This window comes from Melozone crissalis, unplaced genomic scaffold (assembly GCF_028551555.1).
Source record: "Melozone crissalis strain CALT ecotype California unplaced genomic scaffold, PUWL_Pcris_2 ptg000023l_1, whole genome shotgun sequence".
Lineage (NCBI taxonomy): Eukaryota > Metazoa > Chordata > Aves > Passeriformes > Passerellidae > Melozone > Melozone crissalis.
In genome coordinates this window covers 5270539-5294150 of record NW_026535801.1, presented here as the reverse complement: position 1 = coordinate 5294150, position 23612 = coordinate 5270539, and the positions used below count along the sequence as shown (strand labels likewise).

Genomic DNA, 23612 nt, shown 5'->3' with positions numbered 1-23612 from the left:
TTTGGTTGCACCCATGGGGTGACCTGCAACCACAGCTCAGCTTGCTCCAGCGCCCTGGGAAATCTGTCCTCCAGCCCTGCTGCCATCCCTCACCACACCAGGGACACCAGCACAGCGAGCAGGATGGTGGGAAGTTGAGAAAAAAAACCCCAGGTGAGCCAAAGCAACCGACATCAATGGCACCGTCAGGATGCACCCAGCAGCGGGGAAGGTTTGAAGGCAGCTCCTTCCCCGGGGAAAAGTCCTGCTTTGTCCATTCCCGTCTCTCCTAGAGATAGAAGTTCCTCCTGGAGGCGTGAGGGGGATCTGGCAGCACTTCTGCCCGGGGCTGAGGCTGGCAGGGCAGTGCCAGGCTTCCCCCCAGCACTGGATGGTCCTGGGGCAGTCCCATGGCAGAGCTGGGCAAACCAGAGCCGCTGTGGGGCTAGGAGAGAGAGAGAACAACGGTGAGGAGCTTGGCAGGGGGTTATCAGCACTGCCTGCACAGAAAACACTGAGCCCCAGAGGGAGCAAGGCCCTTACCCTGTGCCTGCCCTCCTGGCTCCGTGTCCCATAGGAATTCAGCGTCTCCAGAGGGCTGCTGATGCTCCCAAAGTGCTCTGCAGCTGAGCTGGGGGAAGAGTGCTGGGGTACGGAAAGAACAGAGCTCAGCTGCTTCTCAGGAACGAGCTGGTAGAAAGGGGGGAAAATCCTGGGGTACAGAGCCATCTCTTGCCAGGAGTCCCCAGTGCCGGCAGCATCCAGGCTGCACAATCCATCCGGGTGAAACTGCTGTGGGGGCAGGCCAGGCCCGGGGCCCAGGCAGCCCTGGGGCTGGGAGATCCCATCTCTGCTGAGGCCAGGAACGCCAGGCTGGGCTGGAGCCCGCAGCAGAGGGCAGACACAGTCCTGCCAAGGGCTGGGCTGTGGAGAAGAGCTGGGGCCACACACGCCGTTCATCAGCAAGTGATGGTGCCTGGGCTGGCTGGGCGGTGCCACGCGGTCCTGGCACTGGCTGGGCAGGCAGAAGGACTGCTGGACATCCTCTTGGAGAGGCTGCACGACTGAGCAGTCTCCCTGCAGCTGCTGGGCCCCGGGTGGCTCCTGCGGGCAGGGAGCGCCCGGGGCTGAGCCGGGGGTGCTGTGCCATGGGGTGCCCTGCACTGGCTGGAAGGAGTGGAGCACAGTCTCCTCCCCAGCTGGCCTCCACTGGGAGCCACTGGAGAGCTCTTCCTGCTGAGCCAGCTCTGGGAGCAGCCCTGGCACAGCACTGGGGGCCTGCTCCCACAGCAGCGTGTGGGGCTGGGGCTGGGGCTGGGGCAGGGCAGTGCGTGGCTGCCCTGCTCGCTGTGCCAGCTGGCACCCCGAGTGCTCGTCCTCCATGTGGCACGGAGCAGGGCCTCCCTGTGGGCTGGGGGGCGTGCCTGGCAGGGGACAGACCTGCTGCCCTCCCTCATGCCCATCCACTGGAGGCCTGGGGACATGGGAAAGAATCTGGTTGCTGGCCAGGCTGTTATTCAGGGATGGGGACTGGTCTGGGTCCGTTCTGACCATCACCATTCTCTCATCCAGCAGCAGGAGCCCCAGGTCCTCAGCATTCAAGCCCAGGCCCTCCAAAGCACTGAAGAGCTCGTTGGAACAGCTCTGGTCACTCTTAATTGAGAGCAAGTCCATGGTGGCCAAGAGAGGGTCCTCCTGCTGCAAATCCAGCAGCTTCTCTTGGAGGCTGTTGCCCCTTGAAGAAGCTGGAGCTGTGCCCATACTCCAGGCATCCCCTCCTGCACCTGGCAAGGACACACCCTTGAGCTGGAAAGTGCTGCTGAAGGAAGGGTTGGGAATGGGAGCTGAGTGGGAGGCGTACACCGCCTTGTCCTGCTGCATCACAGCGCCCAGCAGAGACCTGGGGTCAATGCCATTCCTCTGGGAGCGCCCTGCGTGGCTGCAGGAGGGCTTCTTGGACTTGCTGAGCTTCCCTTTGCTCTGGAAAAGGTCAGGGAAGCCTGGGAGAGGATGAGAACTTTGGTATAGAAGCGCCTCTCCTGTAGCAAAGGTGAAGGGAAGGTGCATGGACCGCTTCCGAAGGTGCTCTCCTCCTTCTTCATCTCTGCAGGGCAGGAAGAGGACATTGCGGCTGACACAAACCCACCCCACAAGTGTGTCGCAGACATCTTTTGTGAAAATCCTTTTCTTAAGGATTATTCCTTCTGAGAAGCTGAGACCTCAGAAACAAAATGTAAACATTGGTTATCTGCTGCTGTGGAATGCAACAGGTGGATCCGTGACTGGTCTCGTGTGGATGTTTGGAATTAGTGACCAGTCACAGCAGAGCTGGCTCAGACTCTCTGTCCGAGCCACAAACCTTTGTTTTTTATTCCTTTCCATTCTATTCTTAGCTTAGCTAGCCTTCTGAGATGAAACTTTTCCTTCTATTCTTTTTAGTATAGTTTTAATGTAATATATATATATCATAAAATAATAAATCAAGCCTTCTGAACATGGAGTCAACATTCTCGTCTCTTCCCTCACCTGAAAACCCCTGTGAACACTGTCACACCAGTGCTTCTGTAATGGGCAGCTGTGATCCCTGCAAGCCAAAGCCCCTTTGCTCCAGCCAGCATGCATTCACACACACAAACACACACAAAAAAACCAAACATCTGCAGCCTGACTGAGCATCGCCCCTGTTGAGGGCTGGCCTTGCAGACGGGGATGCGGCTGAACAGCGCCAAGCACAGAATCCCACAGCTGCAGCAACAAAGGACAAACCCAACATGCTGCCCTGCTCAGGGCACCCCAGAGCCATGGAGAAAGGCAGGCTGTGCCCACGCCAGCCCAGCACGTACACGAGGGGCCTCTGTGTGACCACGATGTACTCGGGTTTGCCGTTCCTGTAGACGAGCCGGGCGTTGGCCTGCACCCACTTCCAGCGCTTGTCCTTGGTCAGCAGCCGGAACACCGTCAGCCCGCTCTCGCCCGTCTGCATCACTGCCGGAGGAAGCGCCAGTGCTGCCACCACGGCACGCTGCCCTTCCCAGCTGGAAACGGCAGCAGCGTGGCCGGCAGGCACAGGGGACTTTAGGATTTTTCGTAAAAGATGTCTGTGGCAATCCCCTGTGCCTTTCCTTAGGCAAATCCTAAGGAAAAATCCTTTCCTCCTGAGAACCTGAGAGGCCTCAGGAACAAAATGTAAACAATGGTTAGCTGCTGTGGAATGCAACAGGAGGATCTGTGATTGGTCCATGTTGGATGTTTCTAATTAATGGCCAATCACAGTCAGCTGGCTCGGACAGAGAGTCCGAGCCACAAGCCTTTGTTATCATTCTTTCCTATTCTGTGAGAATCTACAAAATTAGAAAGTTTTTGCAGGCTGCAGAGACAGCAGAACTGTGATTAGAGCTAAGCAGCAGCCATGAGATAAGTCAGCAGAAAAATTATTTAAACTGTAGAAAAGCAAGGGCAAATAGAACAAAGGTCTGTGTATTAACGCTTGTCTAGAATAACTCTTTAAGCTACAGAAAGTTTATCTAGCAGACTAGACATATCTAAACTAGATATTAGGAAGGTTAAAGCTTAATAATAGAGCTCTGTGCATTGTGTTTTAAAGCTTACAAGCAGGTATTGTATTTGAAATAAGCAAGCATTGTTTTAACCAAAGGTACATGTGCTTATGGTGATTGGAAAAGACTACTGTCAATGTGCTTTTGCTTTGTGTGATTGGTCAAGAAGCTCATAAAGTAAGTTGTAACATTAAGTTCTGTGTCTGCTGCCTAGAACGTGAGCTGCTGGCATCTTGCCATTGTCATAATCATGTAATGAGACTGATGCTGAAAAATAAAACAGCTTGAGGTGCTTTCCACAGCAGCCCTGTCTTGTTCATGGTCTGTAAATAGCCCCCCTGCCAGCGTCACTATTCTATTCTTAGCCAGCCTTCTGATGAAATCCTTTCTTCTATTCTTTTAGTATAGTTTTAATGTAATAGATATCACAAAATAATAAATCAAGCCTTCTGAAACATGGAGTCAGATCCTCCTCTCTTCCCTCATCCTAAGACCCCTGTGAACAGCTGAACACCCCTCGCCGCACTCCACACCGAGCTCCCTGCAGCAAAGCATCCTGTGGGGAAAGAGCCACTGGGCTTGACAGAGCAGCCAACAGAGCTGCCCCAGTCCCAGCCCACTCATCAGCACAAGGGAGCAGGGAGGGGACTCTTACTCCTGACGTGGTTCTCAGCACAGTACAGCATGTCAGCAGCGTGGACAAACTGGTAGCCCGTGCCACACATCCGCAGCTCCGCCTCGGTGTAGCCCAGCACCATCTTCCCCCTGTGAGACACAGAGAGCACAGCGAGCTCACGGGCAAGGCTGGGGGGGATGTCAGGAATGGAGCACTGAAAGCTCTGCTGCTTACTTGGCATCGCACGCCAAGGGGGTGAAGTCCAGCTTGTGCTTGGTCCTGAAGATCATGTTCTTGGTTCGGATCTGCAGGATGGACGGCGGCTGCAGGGGTGTGGAGATGGCGAACAGAGCGAGCTGGGGGGGCAGGACAGAGCCATCTTCAGACCTTTCCTTCTGCCCATGAAGGAATTTCAGCCTGCCTTGAAGGTTCAAAGCCTGGGAAGAGAAGAAAAGCTCAGTGTCATGCAGAAAAGTGAGAAGGAAGAGAGCTACATGGAAAGGAAGACGTCTGTGTACAGAGTTGGTGTGAACAGAATCATCAAATCACAGCATGGTTTGACTTTGGAGTGACCTTAAGGATCATCTCATTCCAATCCCCCTGCCATGGGCCAGGACACCTTTCCACTATCCTAGGTTTCTCCAACCTGGCCTTGAACACTTCCAGGGATAGGGCAGCCACAGCTCTCCAGTGCAGAGAGAAGGAGGGATGACCACCACCTACTTGATCTTAAGACACAGTTTTAACAGAAAAACCTTAACACAGGGGAGAAAAGCACTTGCTTGGTCAAGATTCAGCATTTTTGAGAGGAGAGGAACAAAACTCACAGGGAGAGGCTGTAGGTACAGGCCAAACCTACGAAAAACAGGGGAAAGTCTCTTGCTGAGACAGGCAAGTGCTGCACGTGTTGAAGATTGCAATGCAAGTTGTTCTCCATTCCCGTCTGTATGGCAGATTACCTTTGTCAAGTGGGCAGTTTGCTTTATCTCTCTCTTTGAGTGACCACATTCACACCTCCCTGGACAGGGGACACTGCTGATAACAGACTATTGAATGTCACTGCATGGCTGATAAGAACTAGAACATCCCATTGGGAGATATGAGCCCAGAGGGAGGAGCCAAGCATTGCTACCCAGATATAATCCAGAGGTTTGTGAGACACCAGCACGGCTTTCTCCACGGCATTCCCCAGAGGAACAGCAGCTGCCTCTCCTCCCACTGGATCTTCAGAGGAACAATACATCCTTCTCTACAGATCCCCCTGCTCCAACAGAACCACCCCTGACACTGCAGGAGGGCTGCAGCCACATTTCCAATGGGACTGCCACCAACAGCCTGACCCACAGGGTGTCAGGCTGGGTTCTGACTCTGTCAGTGTTGTTCTGGTGTACTGCATTGCTTATTCTATCCTTTCATTTTTTTTTCTTCCCTATTAAAGAACTGTTATTTCTGCTCCTATATTTTTTGCTTGAGAGCCCCTTAATTTAAAATTGATAGCAATTGGGAGGGGTGGGGAGGGTTTACATTCTCCATTTCAGGGGAGGCTCCTGCCTTCCTTAGCAGACTCCTGTCTTTCCAAACCAAGACAACATGGCAGAAAGGAGCACAAGATCTTTCCAGGGGGTGGTTTCAGTGCTGGTGTGACCTTCTGTGGTGAGCTTGCCCCTCTCCTGCTGCAGAGGGTCTGTACTCACCAGGAAGCCGGAGGAATTATCCAGGAGGCAGCGAAAGCGGCACACAAAGCTCCTCTCCAGGAAGGAGGAGTTTTCTGGGGGCAGCTGATCCGGCTTGCAGATGCCAGCAGAAGAGCTAAGACTCTTCCCTGCTGTCGAAGAGAGGGATTGAGAGAATCAAGTAAGAATTCACCCTAGTGAGGGCTGGAGGTGCCCAGCACTGGGCACTGCAGCAGTCTGCAGAGCACAGCAACAGAAACTGGGGGGGAAAGCCACAACATTGGAACGAAGCCGTGGCCTGAGCCACATGGGGGCAAGTGGTGACAGCCAGCTGGGGTCCCAGCATCCCTGGTGGCACCCAGGATGGCAGCCTGCCTTTACCTGCTGCAGAGGGCTCACCAGCGTCCAGGGCCCAGCGGAGGTTGCGCCTGAACTCCGGCTGGTCCTCGGTGTGGATCAGCTCGAACACACTCTGGTGCATGACATCCGTCTGGAGGGGACACGCCTTCTGTAAGCTCTGCAGCCTGTCCCCAGGGCCAGTTTTCATGTCCCACCTGGGAACAGCCCGCCATGGCCCCAGCTGGTTTTACCTTACCCAGTTTCCCTGGTGCTCAAATGGGTCCCTGGCTAAATGAGGTTGGAAACTTTCCCCCAGAACTGATGGTGGTGGGAACAGACAGCACATCTGGCTTTAAGGACTCCTTGCCCATGTTGGGCCTGACTTCCTCTCCTGAGAAGCTTAAAAAGCCAATACAGCTCAGCTCTGACACCCCCATAAGTCAAAATCCTAGTGCTGGCTTAAGAAATTAGATGAAAACATGGATTTTGGAACAAAATAGCAGCAAGACCACCCCATCCCTACACTATTCCCAAGAGAACAATGCCCTGGGACTTGCTCCCTGTGCCCAGGTGGACAGGTGCCATCTACCCTGGTGCTGGGGACAGCCAGCTGTGTGTGGGTGACACCAAACCACAGTTTCCCTGTAAATATGATCTAGTGTCTCCTCCAGGTTACCTGGGTGCCTGGAGTGCTGGAGCCCTGTGGGATTTACCAGGATTTGAGTGGGTGTCCCAGGCAAACTGGGCAAAGAAGCCCAGACATCTCCCCATGGCCATGAACCCCCTGGCTGCTGGAAAGTATCTATGGGCTGATGAAGTCCCTTGTCACCTACAAGTGACCACGTCTGGCAACACGGGGTCCACATTCCCAAGGAAAAGCCCCAAACAACTCCCTGAGAGCCTGTGATCCCTGCAGAGCCTCCTCCCTGCAGGGAATTTGGGGCTATTCACCACCACCAAGGAAAAACTGGCTCTCCACAGTGAGTCAGAGTCCCACCAACCTGGTGAAATCCCAGATAGTCCTGGATCGTATGCGAGGAGTAAAATATCAGCCCTTCTGATGTCACCACCAGCACAAAGCCATTGAGGGCCTGTGGGAGAGAGGAGATCAGCAGGTACAGGCCACAGCCACTTCACTTCCACAGCAGGACACCCAAAGCCTGGCTAGCAGGCAGCTGAGCCACCACAGATGGCCTCTCTGAGCTCCTGCAGCTCTTCCACATAGCTGCCTGGGAATATCCTAATCCAGACTGATGGAAAATTGTGCTTCCACCCTGGGAGCATTGACTCAGACTCAGGCTTTGGACATATATCCTCATCTTGTGCAGGGAGCAGATAAAAGCCTCTGAACTTCTTGCAGTACGAAAGTGGACACCATCAGGAACAGGTCCATTCACAGCCTTGAGGGCCTTGTCAGTCGTGTGTGGCCATCCCAGGTTCCAGAGGAGTGGCCTGGAGAAGGACCGTGGAATGCCTGGAAGGCCAAGGAAGATGTTGCCTCTGCTGCCCATTCCCTCCTCAAGGTGGCCAACGCTGAAGGGGCCTTAACCAGTGGAAATGGAAAAGCCAAAAGCTAAAGCATAAAGGTTTGGATTTGAAATTGCAGCAAAAACAATCATGATTTCTGAAAAGCCAGTTTCTTCCAAAGCAGCAGGGAATTCAGGCTGAGTCTGGTGCCTGAACTTGGGGGAAAACTACAAAATCCCTGGGTGACCCCAGAGCACCTTTTCCTTTCTGCCGATACATCGCAGAATCATTTAGGTTGGAGAATCCCTCTAAGATCACCACCACCTCCAAGATCATTTTTTCTGTAACATTACCTGGTTCATGCCGGCCCACCCCCCTTAGGCTGAATGCTATGCTCTGTTTTCACAAAATAAACACCCAAAGCTGTTGTGCCTGTGTGGATTTGAAGCCCCAAGCCCTCCGCACAGAGAAGAGCAAATGCAGCCATCAATCTGAAGTTTCCATTGCATTTTTAATGCATTTTTAACACTGAGACATTTCACAGTTCACTGGCCCTTCCATCCACTCCTCAGGCTCCAGGATTGCAAAGTCAATATTCAAGGGAGCACTGGGCTTCCTGGCAGGAGTAGGCTGAGCTGATCAGAGCCTCTGTCTTATCCAAGAGGGGCTCATTGCTACCGGTTTCATAAATTGAGGAAGTAATTTAGGTGTTTTCCCTGAGCTAAAAACCCCACAGCAGGACAGGACATGTGAGAAGGGACCAGGGTGCTGGATGACAGTGTCCTTTACACGTGCAGAAGACTAGAAGGGGCAGAGGAGCTTCCCTACCAGTTTGGGAGGGCAGCTCTTTTGCTGTGGCTTTTAAGAGCCAAAACCATCCTGAAGCACTGACCTGGCAGGGAAGCCACAGCAGCCAGTCCTGGCCTGCTTCCCCCACTTCATAATGTACAGACATCAGCATTAATTAGGGCCTGGCATGGAGTCCCAGCCAAGTCCAGCTATTGTTGCTGCCAACTCCTGTTTCATTGTCCAGGTCAGAGTTTCTCCCCCCTCTCCTTCCCTTTTTTTCCAGGCACAAACGCTCTCTCTATTTTCTGGGGTTGGTCTCAGTGTGTGGGAATCTGCTGCAGAGGTTAATTAGTGCTGCCAAATGCACTTTAACCCTTTGAGCAGCTTCAGAGGAAGAAAGGGGAAGAATCAGAAACAAAGGAAGTTTGGCCATCAGAGGTGGCAGAGCAGGTGGAAGTATGTTTGTGAGTATGGAGGAATGTTTCCTTGGGGGGTACAGGGACAGATTCTGAGCTCCTGCCACACCCAGGGTCCCATAGGTAGACCCTGAGAGAGCTCCACCAGCTTTTCAGATGCTGTTTGGTACCTCCAAAAGGACAGCACCCAACTGTGTGAGGAGCTGATGAGCAGGACATCAACCCCCAGCAAGCCCTGCTGAGCAGTTTGGTTGTATCCTGAGGGAAAACCCTCAGGTTTCTGGTTATTAACCAGGCTGGCTTTAGCACTTCTCCCACCAGACACAGAGAGTCAGGATCAGTGTGCCCACACTGAAAACTGCACTCAAGCACCATGCTCAGCTTGGTTCTCATATTGTACCTTTGGCACACTTAGACATGAGGGCAGAGAAGCAAAAAATACAAATCACCATGCTCAGAAATCCAGCAAGATGTTCCTTACATATGGACTATTTTAAAATGGCAACTTTTTCCAGGAATAATGGGGAAAGCAGGGAAGAAGCAACAGTTTCTGCACTAGGGACCTTTGGAGGTCTTAAACTTCAGCCCAGTGAGAAGCACAGTGAGCTACACCACATGAAATCACAAATCACCTGCCATGAGTGAAAGAACAGCCTGGTTCTGGGGTACAACTCAAAGGAGCTGGAAGAGGGACAAGAGGAAGATCCCGTGAAGGCATTTGTGAGGAGCACTAACCTGTAGGAGCAGCTCACCCTCTGGAACTGCTGCTGAGCCCAGAGCTGGTCCAGCGCCACAGGCTCCGTCCCTCTGGGCTTCCTTGGCACCAGGATTCTTCAGAGCAACTGCACCAAGAAAAGGGAAGGGAGGGACATCAGCACTGCAGGAACACATTGCCACAACAGCTGGAATGCTGCAGGCTGGACAGTGCAGGGGAAGGCACCGTGCAGTCACAGCCCTTTGCTTCACCTCTCACAAGATTGATTTTAACAGGATGTTTCCCCACCCCTCAACTGTTTCAGTCTGGGTCCCCCCCCCCCCCCCCCACTCCTTTTGTCCCTCTTTTAACATCCTGTAAGTAAAAAGCAGTTAAAGCCACGTAGGCATCAGAATCATAGAATTATGGAATCATTAAAGTTGGGGAAAGATCATAGAGCCCAACCATTCCCCAGCACCGCCCAGACCACCACCAAACAACATCCCCAAGTGCAACATCCACAGGTCTTCTGAACACTTCCAAGGACAGTGCATCCACCACTGCCCTGGGCAGCCTGGTTTAATGCCTGACTTTTTTTGTGAGGAAGTTTTTCCCAATACCCAAAGTAACTCTGCCCTGGCACAGCTTGAGGCCATTTCCTCTGTCGCAGACATCTTTTTATGAAAAATCCTTTCCTTAGGATTTTCTCCTCCTGAGAAGCTGAGAAGCTTCAGGAACAAAATGTAAATAATGATTATCTGCTGCTGTGGAATGCAACAGGTGGATCTGTGATTGGTCTCATGTGGTTGTTTGTAATTAATGGCCAATCACAGCACAGCTGGCTCGGACAGAGAGCCGAGTCACAAACCTTTGTTGTCATTCCTTTTTATTCTATGCTTAGCCTAGCCTTCTGATGAAACCTTTTCTTCTATTCTTTTAGTATAGTTTTAGTGTAATATATATCATAAAATAATAAATCAAGCCTTCTGAAACATGGAGTCAGATCCTCGTCTCTGCCTTCAACCTGAGACCCCTGTGACCACCGTCACATTCCTCTTGTCCTGTTCCTCGGTCCCTAGAAGCAGAGCCCAGCCCTCACCTGTCAGGGAGTTGTGGAGAACAAGAAGGTCCCTTCTGAGCTTCCTCTTCTCCAGGCTGACCCCCTTTCCCAGCTCCCTCAGCTGTTCCTCATCAGATTTGTGCTCCAGTCCCTTCCCCAGCTCTGTTCCCTCCACTGGACATGCTCCAGCCCCTCAATGTCTTTCATACTGTGAGGGGCCAAAATTGAACACAGGATTCAAGATGTGGCCTCAGCAATGCTCAGCCCAGGGGACAGTCACTGCCCTGCCCTTGTGGCCACAGCATGGCCTTCCTGACCACCTGGGCACACGCTGGCAGCAGCAGCAGAAGTCTGCCCTGCACAGGAGGCACTGCAGCAAATCCTAGCATCAGGAATGTGCCATTTTGAAGGACACAGTTCAGTCAGTGTCTCGTTACAGTTCAGCAACCCAGTGGGTTTACTCAACCAAATTAAGGCAAGCCCCAGCTCACAGTGGGAGAAAAACAACACAGAAAACACAGGGATGCAGACACAGAGATCCAATAGTGGTCCATGCACAATCCACACGCATGAGGGAATCTGTCACTCAGCTGAGCTGAAGGATGTGCCCCTAAATTTTGTTCTGTACTCCCCAAGAGAACAGTTCCTGTCACAGATATCCTTTTGTGAAAATCCTTTTCTCTAGGATTTTTCCTTCTGAGAAGTTGAGAGGCCTCAGAAACAAAATGTAAACATTGATTATCCGCTGCTGTGGAATGCATCAGGTTTTGTCTGTGATTGGGCCATCTTGAATGTTTACAATTAATGGCCAACCACAGACCAGATAACTCGGCCTCTCTGTCCGAGACACAGATCTTTGTTATTCATTCTTTTTATTCTTAGTTTAGCCTTCTGAGGAAACCTTTCCTTCTATTTCTTTTTAGTATAGTTATAATGTAATATATATATAATAAAATAATAATAAAAGCCTTCTGAACATGGAGTCAACATTCTCGTCTCTTCCCTCATCCAAGAACCCTTGTGACCACTGTCACAAGTTCCTGGGGATATTTCAGTGTAAGGGTAAGATGACAACAAGCCTGTGCATGACAGGGCCGTCCAGAGGAGCTCACAGGAAAGCTGGGAAGCCTCCTGCCAGCACCACGAGGACAGAAGACAGCATCTGGCTGCTGGCAAACCTGCTGCTCCCACTGGGATCCGGGAGGAAAGATGTGAAACACCAGCTGCCAGCTCACAGAGGGAGCAAGAGCTGTCTTGGATCTGCCTTTGCCAGCTACTGGACAGGAGGAGGGCTGCCATGGGAGCAGCAAGTGGACTCTGGAAGCAGTAGGACAGCAAGTCAGCAGGCAACAGCCACCAGCACATAAACAAAGCCAGGCTCTGTAATAGGCTCTGCTCTCCCTGGGCTGTGCTGAAGCAGCTGCTGAAACTCAGCTCCTCCATCTGCACAGAGCTGATCCTGAAGGATCTCAGATGCTGCAAAAGGCAGATGTTCCAGAGTCAGGCTCTAGGGACAAAGTTCTTCCACCAGGCACAGGACCATCCCAAAGATCGACTTTGCTCTGTAACCAAAGGCAAAGCACAGCCCAGTTCTGACACTTACAGAAAAACACCTGACACAGCAGCAATCCCACTGCTTCTGGGAGCTCTGGAGGACTCCCCGAGCTCAGCCTGCCCAGACTATTTCAGGAGCTGGCCAGGGATGGGCTGACACCAGGACTGAGGTTGCAGCAGTGTTTGTACAGCTGTGGGTTGGGCCTGAGCCAGCTGAGGTGGACACACACACACAGGCTGCTGTGGCCTCACCCTTTCACCCCCCAAGGGACCACTGGGGTCCCCTGTCCAGATTGTAGCCCACATAAAACCTCAGGGAGGGACAGGCCATCGGGATGAGAGAGGCTACAACACCCAGGCAGGGCCCTGTGGTGTGGAAGGAGCAGGTTTGTGCCAGCAGCCTTCCAGCAACTCGCTTTTCTAATCGCTGGGAGAGAAATGTGGGAGCTATGAATTATTAAAGGTCTCCTCTGTGAGCTCCCAGCCTGCTGCGCCAGAGGTGAGAGATAAAAATAAACCTGGCCGAGAGGAGAGCAGCTAAAGGCGCTGCCCTCTGCTCAGGGCTCTGGTTTAATGGCTCAATATCACCCCTGCAAACGAAAATCTTCATCTCAACCACTGCCTAAAACCAGGCTATGCTATCAGCATCTGGGCTGTGGGGCCAGAGGAGACACACTGACAGCAGAGGACAGTCCTGTGTCCTCCATGGGGATGTCTGCCACTGTTGAAGATTGCAATGCAAGATGTTTTCCATTCCCATCTGTGTGGCAGATTACCTTTGTCAAGTGGGCAGTTTGCTTTATCTCTCTCTTTGAGTGACCACATTCACACCTCCCTCAGGAGGGGACACTGCTGATAACAGACTATTGAATGTCACTGCATGGCTGATAAGAACTAGAACATCCCACTGGGAGATGTGAGCCCAGAGGGAGGAGCCAAGCATTGCTACCCAGATATAATCCAGAGGTTTGTGAGACACCAGCACGGCTTTCTCCACGGCATTCCCCAGAGGAACAGCAGCTGCCTCTCCTTCCACTGGATCTTCAGAGGAACAATACATCCTTCTCTACAGATCCCCCTGCTCCAACAGAACCACCCCTGACACTGCAGGAGGGCTGCAGCCACATTTCCAATGGCACTGCCACCAACACCCTGACCCACAGGGTGTCAGGCTGGGTTCTGACTCTGTCACTGTTGTTCTAGCGTACTGCATTGTTTATTTCATCCTTTTATTTTTCTTCTTCCCTATTAAAGAACTGTTATTTCTGCTCCCATATTTTTACTTGGGAGCCCCTTAATTTAAAATTCATAGGAATTGGGAGGGGTGGGGAGGGTTCACATTCTCCATTTCAGGGGAGGCTCCTGCCTTCCTTAGCAGACTCCTGTCTTTCCAAACCAAGACAGCCACCAAACACAATCCAACCACCAGGGTGCGAGGGATAAATCAGAATTCCAGTGGAGGCTCCCCCATGAACTTCACCAAACAGTGCCTTTTCCACCCGAGCCAGCCAAGGCTCCCCAAAGAGGACAGGCTCCTGGCTGTGGCCACAGCAGGCTGGCACCCTGCCCGGTGTCCCCCGGCTTTGTGTGTCCATAAATAGCCCCGTGCAGCCCCTGGGGTCAGCAATTCAGCAGAACTGTCACAGCACATCAGGCTGACGGAGCAGAAGGAGCCGGGGAACCGCCACATCCTCTCTGCTGCGTGCATCCTGCCTGGAGCTGGGACCAGGAAAGGGGGATCCATCCCAGGCACAGGGCTCTCCTGCATCCATGGCAGTAAGACCAGGTGCAGCCTTTGCCCCTCCTGCACAACTGGGGACAGGCACTTGCAGGGAAAAAAGAGAATAAAAACAAGAGAAGTGGCTTTCCCTCCCTCTGGCCACCAGTGTCACCTCTGTGTGGTATTCACATTCTTTGGAAAAATCCCTTTGCCCAGGATTTTTCTCCTAGGAAGCTGAGAAGGCTCAGAGCAAAAAAAAAAAAAAAAATTATTTAATTTGATTCTCTTCTGTTTTGTTTATGTGGAATGTGTTTAGAGATTGTTTACTAAAAGTCATTGTTTCATTACATTCTGATGTGAATTGTTTTCATTCATTAGCTAATTAGTGCCAAGCTGTGTGGGGACTCTGGAAAGAGTCAGGAGTTTTCATTATTATCTTTTTAGCATTTTACAAGTATCCTTTCTGTATTCTTTTAGTATAGTATTCTTTAATTTAATATAGTATCATAAAATAATAAATTAGCTTTCTGAGAACACAGAGTCAGACCCATCATTTCTGCCTTCATCTGAGCACCCCTCAAATACAACACCTTTGTTGCTGGAGGTGAGAAAGGTGAGAAGCTGGTCACCTGAAAGCAGCAAGGCTTGCACAAATTTCATGCTATTTCTTCCAAGAAACAGCTCCTGCCAGGCCCTGCAGGCTGTTTGGCCACAAAGAGCTCCATCTCCAGATGCTTCTGAGCCTGGGAATCTGTTTCATGTGGTGCTGCAGGGACACCTCACTGCCTACAGAGTTTGCCAGTGAACTCCTGAACCTGCCAGGGCTTTGCAGACCTGCGAAATCCCTGCAGCACCAAGCAGGAATTAACATTTTTGAGAGGATATCTCCCAGGCCCATTCCCTCTACACAGCAAAAGCTCCTGGTGGGAGCAGGACTTCCATCAGCCACTGACTGCAAAGGAGAAAAATGAAAACAACTCGATCCCAAACCTGCTCCAGGTGTTGATGAAGGAGAAGGACTGAGCAGACAGAGAGCGGGGACAGAGTGGGACAGAGAAGATTTTGGTAGTGGTCCTCCCTACAAACCTTCTGCCAAACACCCCAGAATGCACAAACCACTCTGGGGGAAGGATTGACTGATTTCTTAACAAAACTGCCTTTTATCCACCTCTCTCCTTCTGTGATTTGTGCCAATCCCCTGAAGAACTGGCCCTACCTCACAGTAAAGTCTCTACTCCCACAAGTGCATCTCCAGATCTCCCTTTTCCATCCACTTCTCCAGCTTCTCCTTGCTCATGGGCAGAGGGACCTGCAGCTCTGTTGCTCACATCAAATAACCCCCTCAACATTGCTTTTTCCTACTTTTTATTGTTAGTAAGATAGAAAATACATAAGATATATGATAGAAGATACAAAACATCATGTAAATGGTGAGGGAAGTGGGCACAGGTTTGCTGACGTCAGAGCCATCTTTTCCCTGCCTTGCTGAACCATCAGCTGGGTTCTCATCAGTGCTGCTCAAATCCCATTTTCCAGCCACTGGCAAACAGTCCCTGACTTTCCATTTGTTAATTCATAATGGATACCAGGGTTTTACTTAACTTCGGACCTGCCACAATTCCCTGTTGGCAAAAATTTCATTAAACAGATGCATTATTTATCCCTGCCTGAATGGTGTGGATGCCCTGCTTTCCAAGAACCACACTCATGGTTAATAATGGATGGCCTCTTAAAAGATCTCACTGCACTTCTAGAAGCAAGGAGGCCTTGGCTACATGGAGCTTTTGGTTGTGTCACTTGGGTCTCAAAGGGAGAAAAGCACGTGCGGGAGTTGAAACAAGGACAAAGATGACAAGGACCTGACAGATTTTCCTTCTTCCTGCAGCATCACCAACTGTCTGAACCCTCCCTCTCCCAGTGCTCTTCCCTCAGGAGCTTTAGTGTCCATCACAGAAGGGTTTGGGTTGGAAGGGACTTGAAACACCACCTGGTTCCACTCCCCTCCTGTGGACAGGGACCCCTTCCACCGGACCAGGAAGGATCATCCCAGCCCAAAGCCTCAGCCTGGGGTTTCTTCCCAGTCCTGCTCCCCTGCCAGCCCCCAGGAGCCTGCTGTGAGCCCCAAGAGCTTCCCTGGGAGTCAGGGGAAAACACCTGGCCAGGAAAGCACACAGCGGGAAAACTGCCTACCTAAGGAAGTCACAAGAATTCTCCGCCTTGAATTGCGCCTCCGAGGTCAGCTCATTACCCAGGCAATTAAGAGAGCACAGTGATCACAGGACAAGGCTTTGTTTTCCTTAAACCAGCCCTCAGGCTTCGCTGCTACAGCTCTCTGCAGTGTTTGACAAACAGCTCAGGAGGAGGGAAGGCTGACAAATGAAGGGATGAGCAGCCTCAGTCCCAAACACCCCATCTCGAGCCCTCATCCCTAGGCAGAGGTTTCAGGGGCACACTCATATAGCCTGTAATAATTATAATTAAAAGCATCTTTCCAGCCTGACCTGACTGCAGCTCAGGCACTTTTTGGGGCACTACAGCTCCAGCAATAACAATCTGGGTTCATATCACAGTTCAAAGGGTGACGCTGAGCCTGGAGGCTGCACATGGATCCTACAGCAGCCACCAACGATTGTAAGAGGACTCTGGGAAAATCCCTAAGCCCCCAACATCCCCAAGAGTGTTATCTTTTAAAGATACATGGGAGAGAAAAACTGCTTAAACTCTGGATACACGACCTTAAGCTTCCCTATGGAAGAGACCCACGCAGAGCTCAAACCCACACAGAGCCCAGAACAACTCTGACCCACAATCACAGACTGTGCAGCCAAAAGTTTGTGAGGTGTTTCCCCCTCTCCTCCCAGTGATGCATAGGGAGCCAGGCAGGATGCTGCACACAGGCAGAGGTGCATCTGCATCCCCAGAATTCCCATTTTAAGGCAGGCCTAGCCCATTGCTATGGGATTCAAACTGCTCCTGGCACCACAGACTGACCTCTTCCTGCAGCTCATAAACCCTAGACTTGATTCAGAGCATCAAATCCCACAGATGAATCACTGAACATCAGGCACAGGGCTGTGACAGGCATAGGGCACCCTGGGGACACCCAGGGACAGGTGAGTGCCCAGCAGGGGCTACACTCACACACCAGAAGGGCCAGTCTTGCTATAGGATGGGAAGCACAGCTCGGACGAGCTTCCCAGCACTCTGCAGCAACAAACTGCTAGAGATGCTTCTCTAAAGTGAGCCCTTGACCACTGTGATGTCTGCCAGTTGGCCTCCCACCAGGAGTTCAAGTGGCCCAAGACACACAGATGGCACCTGACAACACACCACAAGGCGCCTTTGAAGCATCTTCTTTTTTTGGTAAGAAATCCTCTCGCAGAGCAAGACAGCAAACCTTCCCCTGGAGCACCTTTCCTTCTCTCCCCATTTCCAGAGGGTGAAGGAGGTGGAAAAGACAGGGATCCCTCCTCCTCTCCCAGCAGCGTTTGCTGGGGCCTTGCTCCAGGAGGCGGAACAGGGAGGGATTAGAGGGGAGCAGCCCGGCCAGGCACTACCACCGGGATAAGCTGCTGGCACACAGCTGGTGTGACAAGCTGTGCACCCCCCTGGAGCGGTGGCACGGCCACCAACAGCAGCACACGGGCTGGGAGGGGACAGGGAGGGGCCCTGCAGCACAGCCCCACCTCTACGAAACCCCACGAGCTGAAAGAGCCTCCAACAGAGAAGGGAGGAAGGTGAAGGTAGTGAAAGAGAATTAAAAATACTCGTGAACCAAGGTGTGATGGTGTTCACAGGGCTTCTTGGATGAGGGAAGAGATGAGGATCTGACTCCATGTTTCAGAAGGTTTGATCTATTATTTTATTATATATATTGCATTAAAACTATGCTAAAAGAACAGAATAAAAGGTTTCATCAGAAGGCTATCTAAGAATAGAAAAAGAAAGAATGATAACAAAGGCCTGTGGCTCGGCTCTCTGTCCGAGCCAGCTGGGCTGTGATTGGCCATTAATTAGAAACAACCAACATGAGACCAATCACAGATGCACCTGTTGCATTTCACAGCAGCAGATAACCATTGTTCACAATTTGTTCCTGAGGCCTCTCAGCTTCTCAGGAGGAAAAATCCTAAGGAAAGGATTTTCCATAAAAGATGTCTGCGACACCAAGGCGGGTAAGAAACAAGGCATTTGGGAGGACTGCTGTAAGGGAAGAAACCTGGATGGAAAAGGAGGACAGACAAGCCTTCAAATCAGCTGGCACTGATGTTTGGATAGGAGCCCCAGCTTGGAAGCAACCTCAGCTCCTTTTGGCCCTTCTGGTCCAGGTGCTGGGTTCTGGTCAGTGCTGCTTCTCCAGCAGGATGGATGTCAGATGGGCTGGATATTCTGCTCCCTGGCAGGACACCTCTCACAGCGTCTCCATCCCTCCTAAGTTCACCTCTTCCATGGCAAGGAAGCACTTGTGTGAACCTGGGATTGCAAAGTCAGGCAACGAGGGAAGGGAAAGGTGCCTGGGAATCTCACAGACGACAGCGCTGCTGCCCCATCCCAAAGGGAGCCTCTTCCACCTGGCATGGATCAGGAGCAGATCTTGGCTGAGATCCCACCTCCCCCAGAGCCACCGAACACAGCTGGCACTGAGCTGCTTCCTGCTTTGTTCAACTGGAGAGATCCGAGTGGGGAAAACGGAGTGGAATCAGCCCACAATCACACAGAGGATGCTCCTGCCCACTGCTCTCCCAAAGCCCTGCAGAAAGCTGGCACCAGCCTGGCAGCAGAGCCACCAACACACAGCACATCAGCCTGCTGAGGGATGTTTGGGGTCTGTTTGGGTAAATGACCCTGCTCAGCACAGGCAGTGCTTGAGATGATCCTAAACCACTCCAGAGATTAAACAACACTGAGCGGCCTTAAATCCTCCGATTCCTGTCACTGAACTGCAGGCCTTGAGTGGTGCCCCCACGCAGGCACAGCTCCCTTGGGGCCATAGAAAGAATAAAAATCCTCATGTCCTCGGGAAAAACACATCCTTATAAAGCTCAAAGACCTTCAAGCCCATACAAACTTCCATACATACCAGCTACACATAAATCGAGATGGTGAAGTAACATTATGTGCTGTTAATTATTAAACCGATTAATAATTAATAAATCAATGATTATTTATTTATTCTGGCAGGGGATGGGCTGGCAGACACCTGCTGGGGGAATTGCTGTCAGCAATCATGGGCAACACCTGAGACCTGCTCCAACTGTTTCTCCTCACAATCCACGGCAGCACATCCCAGGTTTTGCCCTTGCTTTCCTGAAATCTTCTCTTAGGGAGTGCTCAAGCAGGATGGATAAATAAATAAAGTCAGTTAAAATCAATTATTTTGTTGATAAGCTTGCCCAGAGTTCCATTTAAGGATACTTTTTTAATTGGTATTAAGCATCACAAAGGACTCAGCTTGGTCTGCAATCTCTACTTGCATCTGAAAGGCTGAAGCTCTCCTCCTTCTTTGCCACACCTGCCTCAAAGCCATCCAAACTGGTTGGACAAACTGGAAATCGGTGTCATGGAATTAAACCAGGTGGAACGACAAGGCGGGGAAAAAGGACCCAGAACAAATGAGTCGCTCTCAGAACGGTAAATTTCCTGATGAGCTGGCTCTGCCTCAACCCTCCCGCAAAAACCAGAATTTCACCTCAGGAGAACCCACAAATAATCAACTTCACCCCTCCAGACCCCTCTGATCCCACGGCAGGGTGGAACACAGCTCCAGCCCAGCAGCTGGAGACGGCACAGCAATGAAATGTGGGCTAGAAAAGGGGGAAAAGCAATTCCAGGGGAAAGAAACCAAAATTCTGAGCGGTAAAAAGATTGAATTCTAGGGCAGGTAAAGAACAAAATACTCGCAGGGGAGAGGAAAACAAAATTCATGGTGGGCACGGCAAAATTCCAGAGGTGTAAAGCAGGAACGACACAAAATTCGAGGGGGTAAAACCCACCGGAATTTGAAGTGGAAAAAATAAATAAGGGTGGGAGGGAGCCTCCAAAGTCCAAGGGGGACGGGGAGGGGAGAAACCAAACCCAAAATTCGAGGGGAAAAAACCCAACCCAAAATTGCAGGAGAAGAGGGAAATCCCACAAAATTCGAGGCGGAAGGAGGGGATCAATTTCAATGGGAAACAAAAAAAAAAACCAAAAAAAACCAAAAATCATTGACGCGGTTAGAGACACAAACACTCGAGGGCGGAAAACCCACACAATTCAAGTGGGGGAAACCCGTCAAAATTCGAGGAGGGGGAAAAAAAAAACCCACAAAATTCGAGGCGGGATCGACACGAAACTCCTGAAAGTGCGGAGGAAACCCCAAAATACTACGGGGAAAAAAAAAAAAAAAAAAGGCACGATTCTGGGAGGGAAAGAAAACAAGTTTTTGGTTGCAACAACATCCCGGGAGGGGTGACACGGCTGCAGGAGGAGGCGGCCGTGAGGGAGGAGGGACAGCACAGAGCTCCGGGCGGGAATTGCGGCAGGGGAAGCGGGGAAGGCACTCATCCCTTACCGCCCAAGAAGCTCCTGGCACGCAGAAAGCCGGCGCTGAGGCGGAGCACCGAGAGCTTGTCCAGCCCGGCCACCACGTCGGGCGGGAAGGGCAGCAGCCCCGCCAGCCGCTCCAGCTCCCGGTTCAGCCGCTCCCGGTGCCGCTTGGACGGGTTGGAGCCGCCGCCTTCGGCCGGGCCCGGCCGCGTCCTGCCGGGCAGAGCCGCGTTAGCGGGGACACCGGGACACCCCCCTCAGCCCTGCCCCGGCCCCCTCGCCCTCACTCACGCCCGCGGCACCGGCTTCCTCCGCCTGCGGCCCGCGTACATGGCCGGGCCGGCAGCGCTCGAGCGCCCGCCGCTCCCTCAGGGAGAGAGGCAGCGACAGGGGCAGCGGGAATGGGAGCGGGAATGGGAACGGGAACGGCCCGCCCCCGGTGAGGGGGGAGACGGGGGATGGACAGGGATTTGGGGCTGCGGGGGGTTGGTATATGATGGAGCTGAGAAGGGATTTGGGGGCTGAAGAGGGAGTGGGAGCTGGCGGAGGGAAAGGGTGATGGGCGGGAGGGATTGCGGGGGTTAATGAGGAGGTGGAGGGGGCTGAAGGGGCGTGAAGGGGCTGTGGGTGGGGATGGTGAAGGGGATTATTGCAGGCTGTAGGTGGGGATTTGGGGCGCTGAGGGGAGGTGCGGACCGGGCCGTGGGTGCCGATGGCTCGAACAATCCCCCTGGTGCTCTGCCAGGTGCAGAAGGGCGCACACCTGAGGCTTGCGGGTAAGGGAAGAGGCTGATAAGAGGCAAATCCTGCGATGTGCAGTAAGTCTTTATCATGCCAATGTTCTCCCGTCATGGCTCAGCTGTGAGAACTCCTGTTCCCAAGTCCGGGGACATTCACACACAAGCTGAAGGTGCCCATCCCGACTGATGGGCCATAATTAATTTAACTACTCTCACTTGTAGACAGCTGCGACATCTCAGGTGTAAAGAGTCCCCAGGTGTCCCGCGATCCACAGTATAACCCAGTGTGAAGCTCCTCGCCCCAGAGAGATGTTCCCACCTAGCCTCAGCAGAATATAAACCCCATGGATGTGGTGTTTGTTGGACTCTTACCCTTCACCATTCGATGGATGTAGTCTGCAGTCACTTTCTCTCCACCCTCCTATCTTTTCCCTTTCCCCCCCCTGCCCTCACATTTACTGTTAAATAAAAATCCATGCTATTGGCATTCATATATGGTGTCGTTTACACCTTATTTTGGGCAGAGGCATCTCTGTAATCATTTTTAATAGTCGGATATTTAAAACCACGTGTGTCAATGCCTAGTGTAACCCTGCCTGTGAGTCCCACAACCCCACAGGGCAGTTTGGGGGTGCAAAGGAGGGACACTGTCACACCTCTGCTGCCGTGCATGCCCACAGTAGCTGGGGACAGTGACAATGAGAGTGTCACACACCCAGCACCAGGGCTAGGCTTTTCCCAGCACTTGCTCAATCAAGGAAGAAATGGAGAGACATGGTTTTGCTATAGATGGATCATGAGATGATTGGCTCTCGCAGTTAAGGGATAACTATTGTGTGAATATTCAGAAAGGCTTTAGTGATGTGTAATTATGTTATTGTGGTTTAGATGCCCTCTGTTCTCCCCACAGTTCCCTTTCCCCCCTGTATTGTTGCCATCAGACAGCCTGGGCTGTCTGGGACAGGTACAAAGAAGCTGCACATGTGTCCCTTGCATGGGGCAGTTGGGAATGGAAAAGCTTGGTGCTTAGGGGGTGCAGCATGGCAACACCTGACCCCCAATCCAGTTACAAGAAAGCAGTCTCCACTGATAAATGGCAAAGAAGAGCTGACTGACAGACTTTGGGAGGGCCAGGGCTGGCTGATGCAACCCCCAGGTGCATAAAAGACTGAGCACCCATCTTGAAGACAAACCAGCCACGTGGTATCCACGAGGGGCAGTTCCCAGCACTGTGAATTTTCCCTTATGTAGTCCTTTGTTGTATTTTTGTCAAGGCTTAATAAACCTTTTTAAATTTTCAAAGTGAGCAGTCGTTTCTCACAGTTTCGGATCAAAACAGACATCAGCACGAAGCAAATCACCCTTTAATCCATCACCAAACACAGGCTACGGACAGCTCTTTTCTCCTCAGCACCTTCCAGCTGCCACCAGCAGCACAAAGAAATCACAGAGCAGAAAATGAGACGCTGCCACCAGAACAGACTTTATCTGTACAGCCACGAGGTACAGAGAGATCAGAGCACAGGGGGGGACTGTCACAGCCCCAAGCAGCAGTGCCCCACTCCAAGGCCCATCTCTGGCAGCCCCTGGTACGCCCCCAAAATCATCTCACCAGTGCCAGAACAACAGAGGCTGGTGAGCAGAGTGGATCCTGCTGCTTTTTGGATCTGGGTCATGGCCAGTCAACTCCTTGCCCAGCCAAAGTGCTCCCCAAAGCCACCTCAGAGTGGTCCAGCACGTTTCAGCATTGCTCTGCTCCCAGCCTGCAGAGAGGAGCTTCACCTTTCCCAGGCCCCATGAACAGAGGCAAAGCTGGGCATGAAGGAAGAGACCCAGGGAGATGAGGCCACTCTACACCAGGACATGTGGGCTTGCTGCTGGCCCTGCACTAATTACCTGATTTAATTTGATCTGTAAATACCTAACACTGGTGTGCCAGGCAGATGTGATGCTCAGGGTGCATGAGGGGAAAGTGTGAATGTCCCCGAGCACTCTGGTCTCTCTGACCCAATGTTGCAAGTCATTGTGGTCTCAAATCATCCCCACCCTCCCCAGTCATTGCTTTTTTGGTGGGTTTCCCTAATGGATCTGCAAGACTTTGCACTCATGGTGGGGAAAAAACAATTCATTCACATTATAGGTTACATATATAGAAAAGGAAGAGAATTCAACAAAGTGGTTGTTCTGGGCTGCAGAAAAATTGGTTTGAGGGGCATCAAGTGGGTCTGAAGTGGAGAGGCAGCCAGCGGTCACTGCATCCCTCCCTGCCTTTCCTTCTCACTGCTTTGGCAAAACCACAGGGGGAACCCAACCTTCTCTGTCCCACAGCACCGTGGAGCAGAGAAGAGGGCGACAAGGACAAGCCAGTGACAAACCCAAGGGGAGCTTGGCTGGACCTTCCCCACTCTGCATCCCAGAGAGGCTACAATGGCCTGGTACCCACCTCCCCCAAATTCCCCTGGGAGGCTGCTGGAGAGCCC

The 23612-nt window shown here is 51.9% G+C and overlaps 1 protein-coding gene across 1 annotated transcript; it reads right to left on the bottom strand.

The window, feature by feature from the left end:
• Positions 1-268: 268 nt before the first annotated feature.
• LOC128937948 (aryl hydrocarbon receptor-like) lies at positions 269-20724 on the bottom strand. The gene is made up of 11 exons (XM_054277842.1): positions 20684-20724; positions 20418-20605; positions 9572-9678; positions 7166-7255; positions 6207-6315; positions 5847-5977; positions 4387-4589; positions 4192-4301; positions 2823-2964; positions 523-2083; positions 269-424 (listed from the first exon to the last, which is right to left on the bottom strand). Exons 1-11 carry the CDS (start codon positions 20722-20724, stop codon positions 269-271), a joined length of 2838 nt encoding a protein of 945 aa, XP_054133817.1.
• Between the last annotated feature and the right edge of the window lie 2888 nt (positions 20725-23612).

What these genes read in the sequence shown, in the direction of transcription:
- LOC128937948 (XM_054277842.1), bottom strand. Translation starts at nt 20,724, where the DNA reads ATGTACGCGGGCCGCAGGCGGAGGAAGCCGGTGCCGCGGGC. An exon ending in TGCCAGGAGCTTCTTGGGCG is followed by an intron (nt 9,679 to 20,417) that starts GTAAGGGATGAG and finishes TTCTTGGTGCAG; the next exon opens with TTGCTCTGAAGAATCCTGGT. An exon ending in TGGTGAGCCCTCTGCAGCAG is followed by an intron (nt 5,978 to 6,206) that starts GTAAAGGCAGGC and finishes TCTCTTCGACAG; the next exon opens with CAGGGAAGAGTCTTAGCTCT.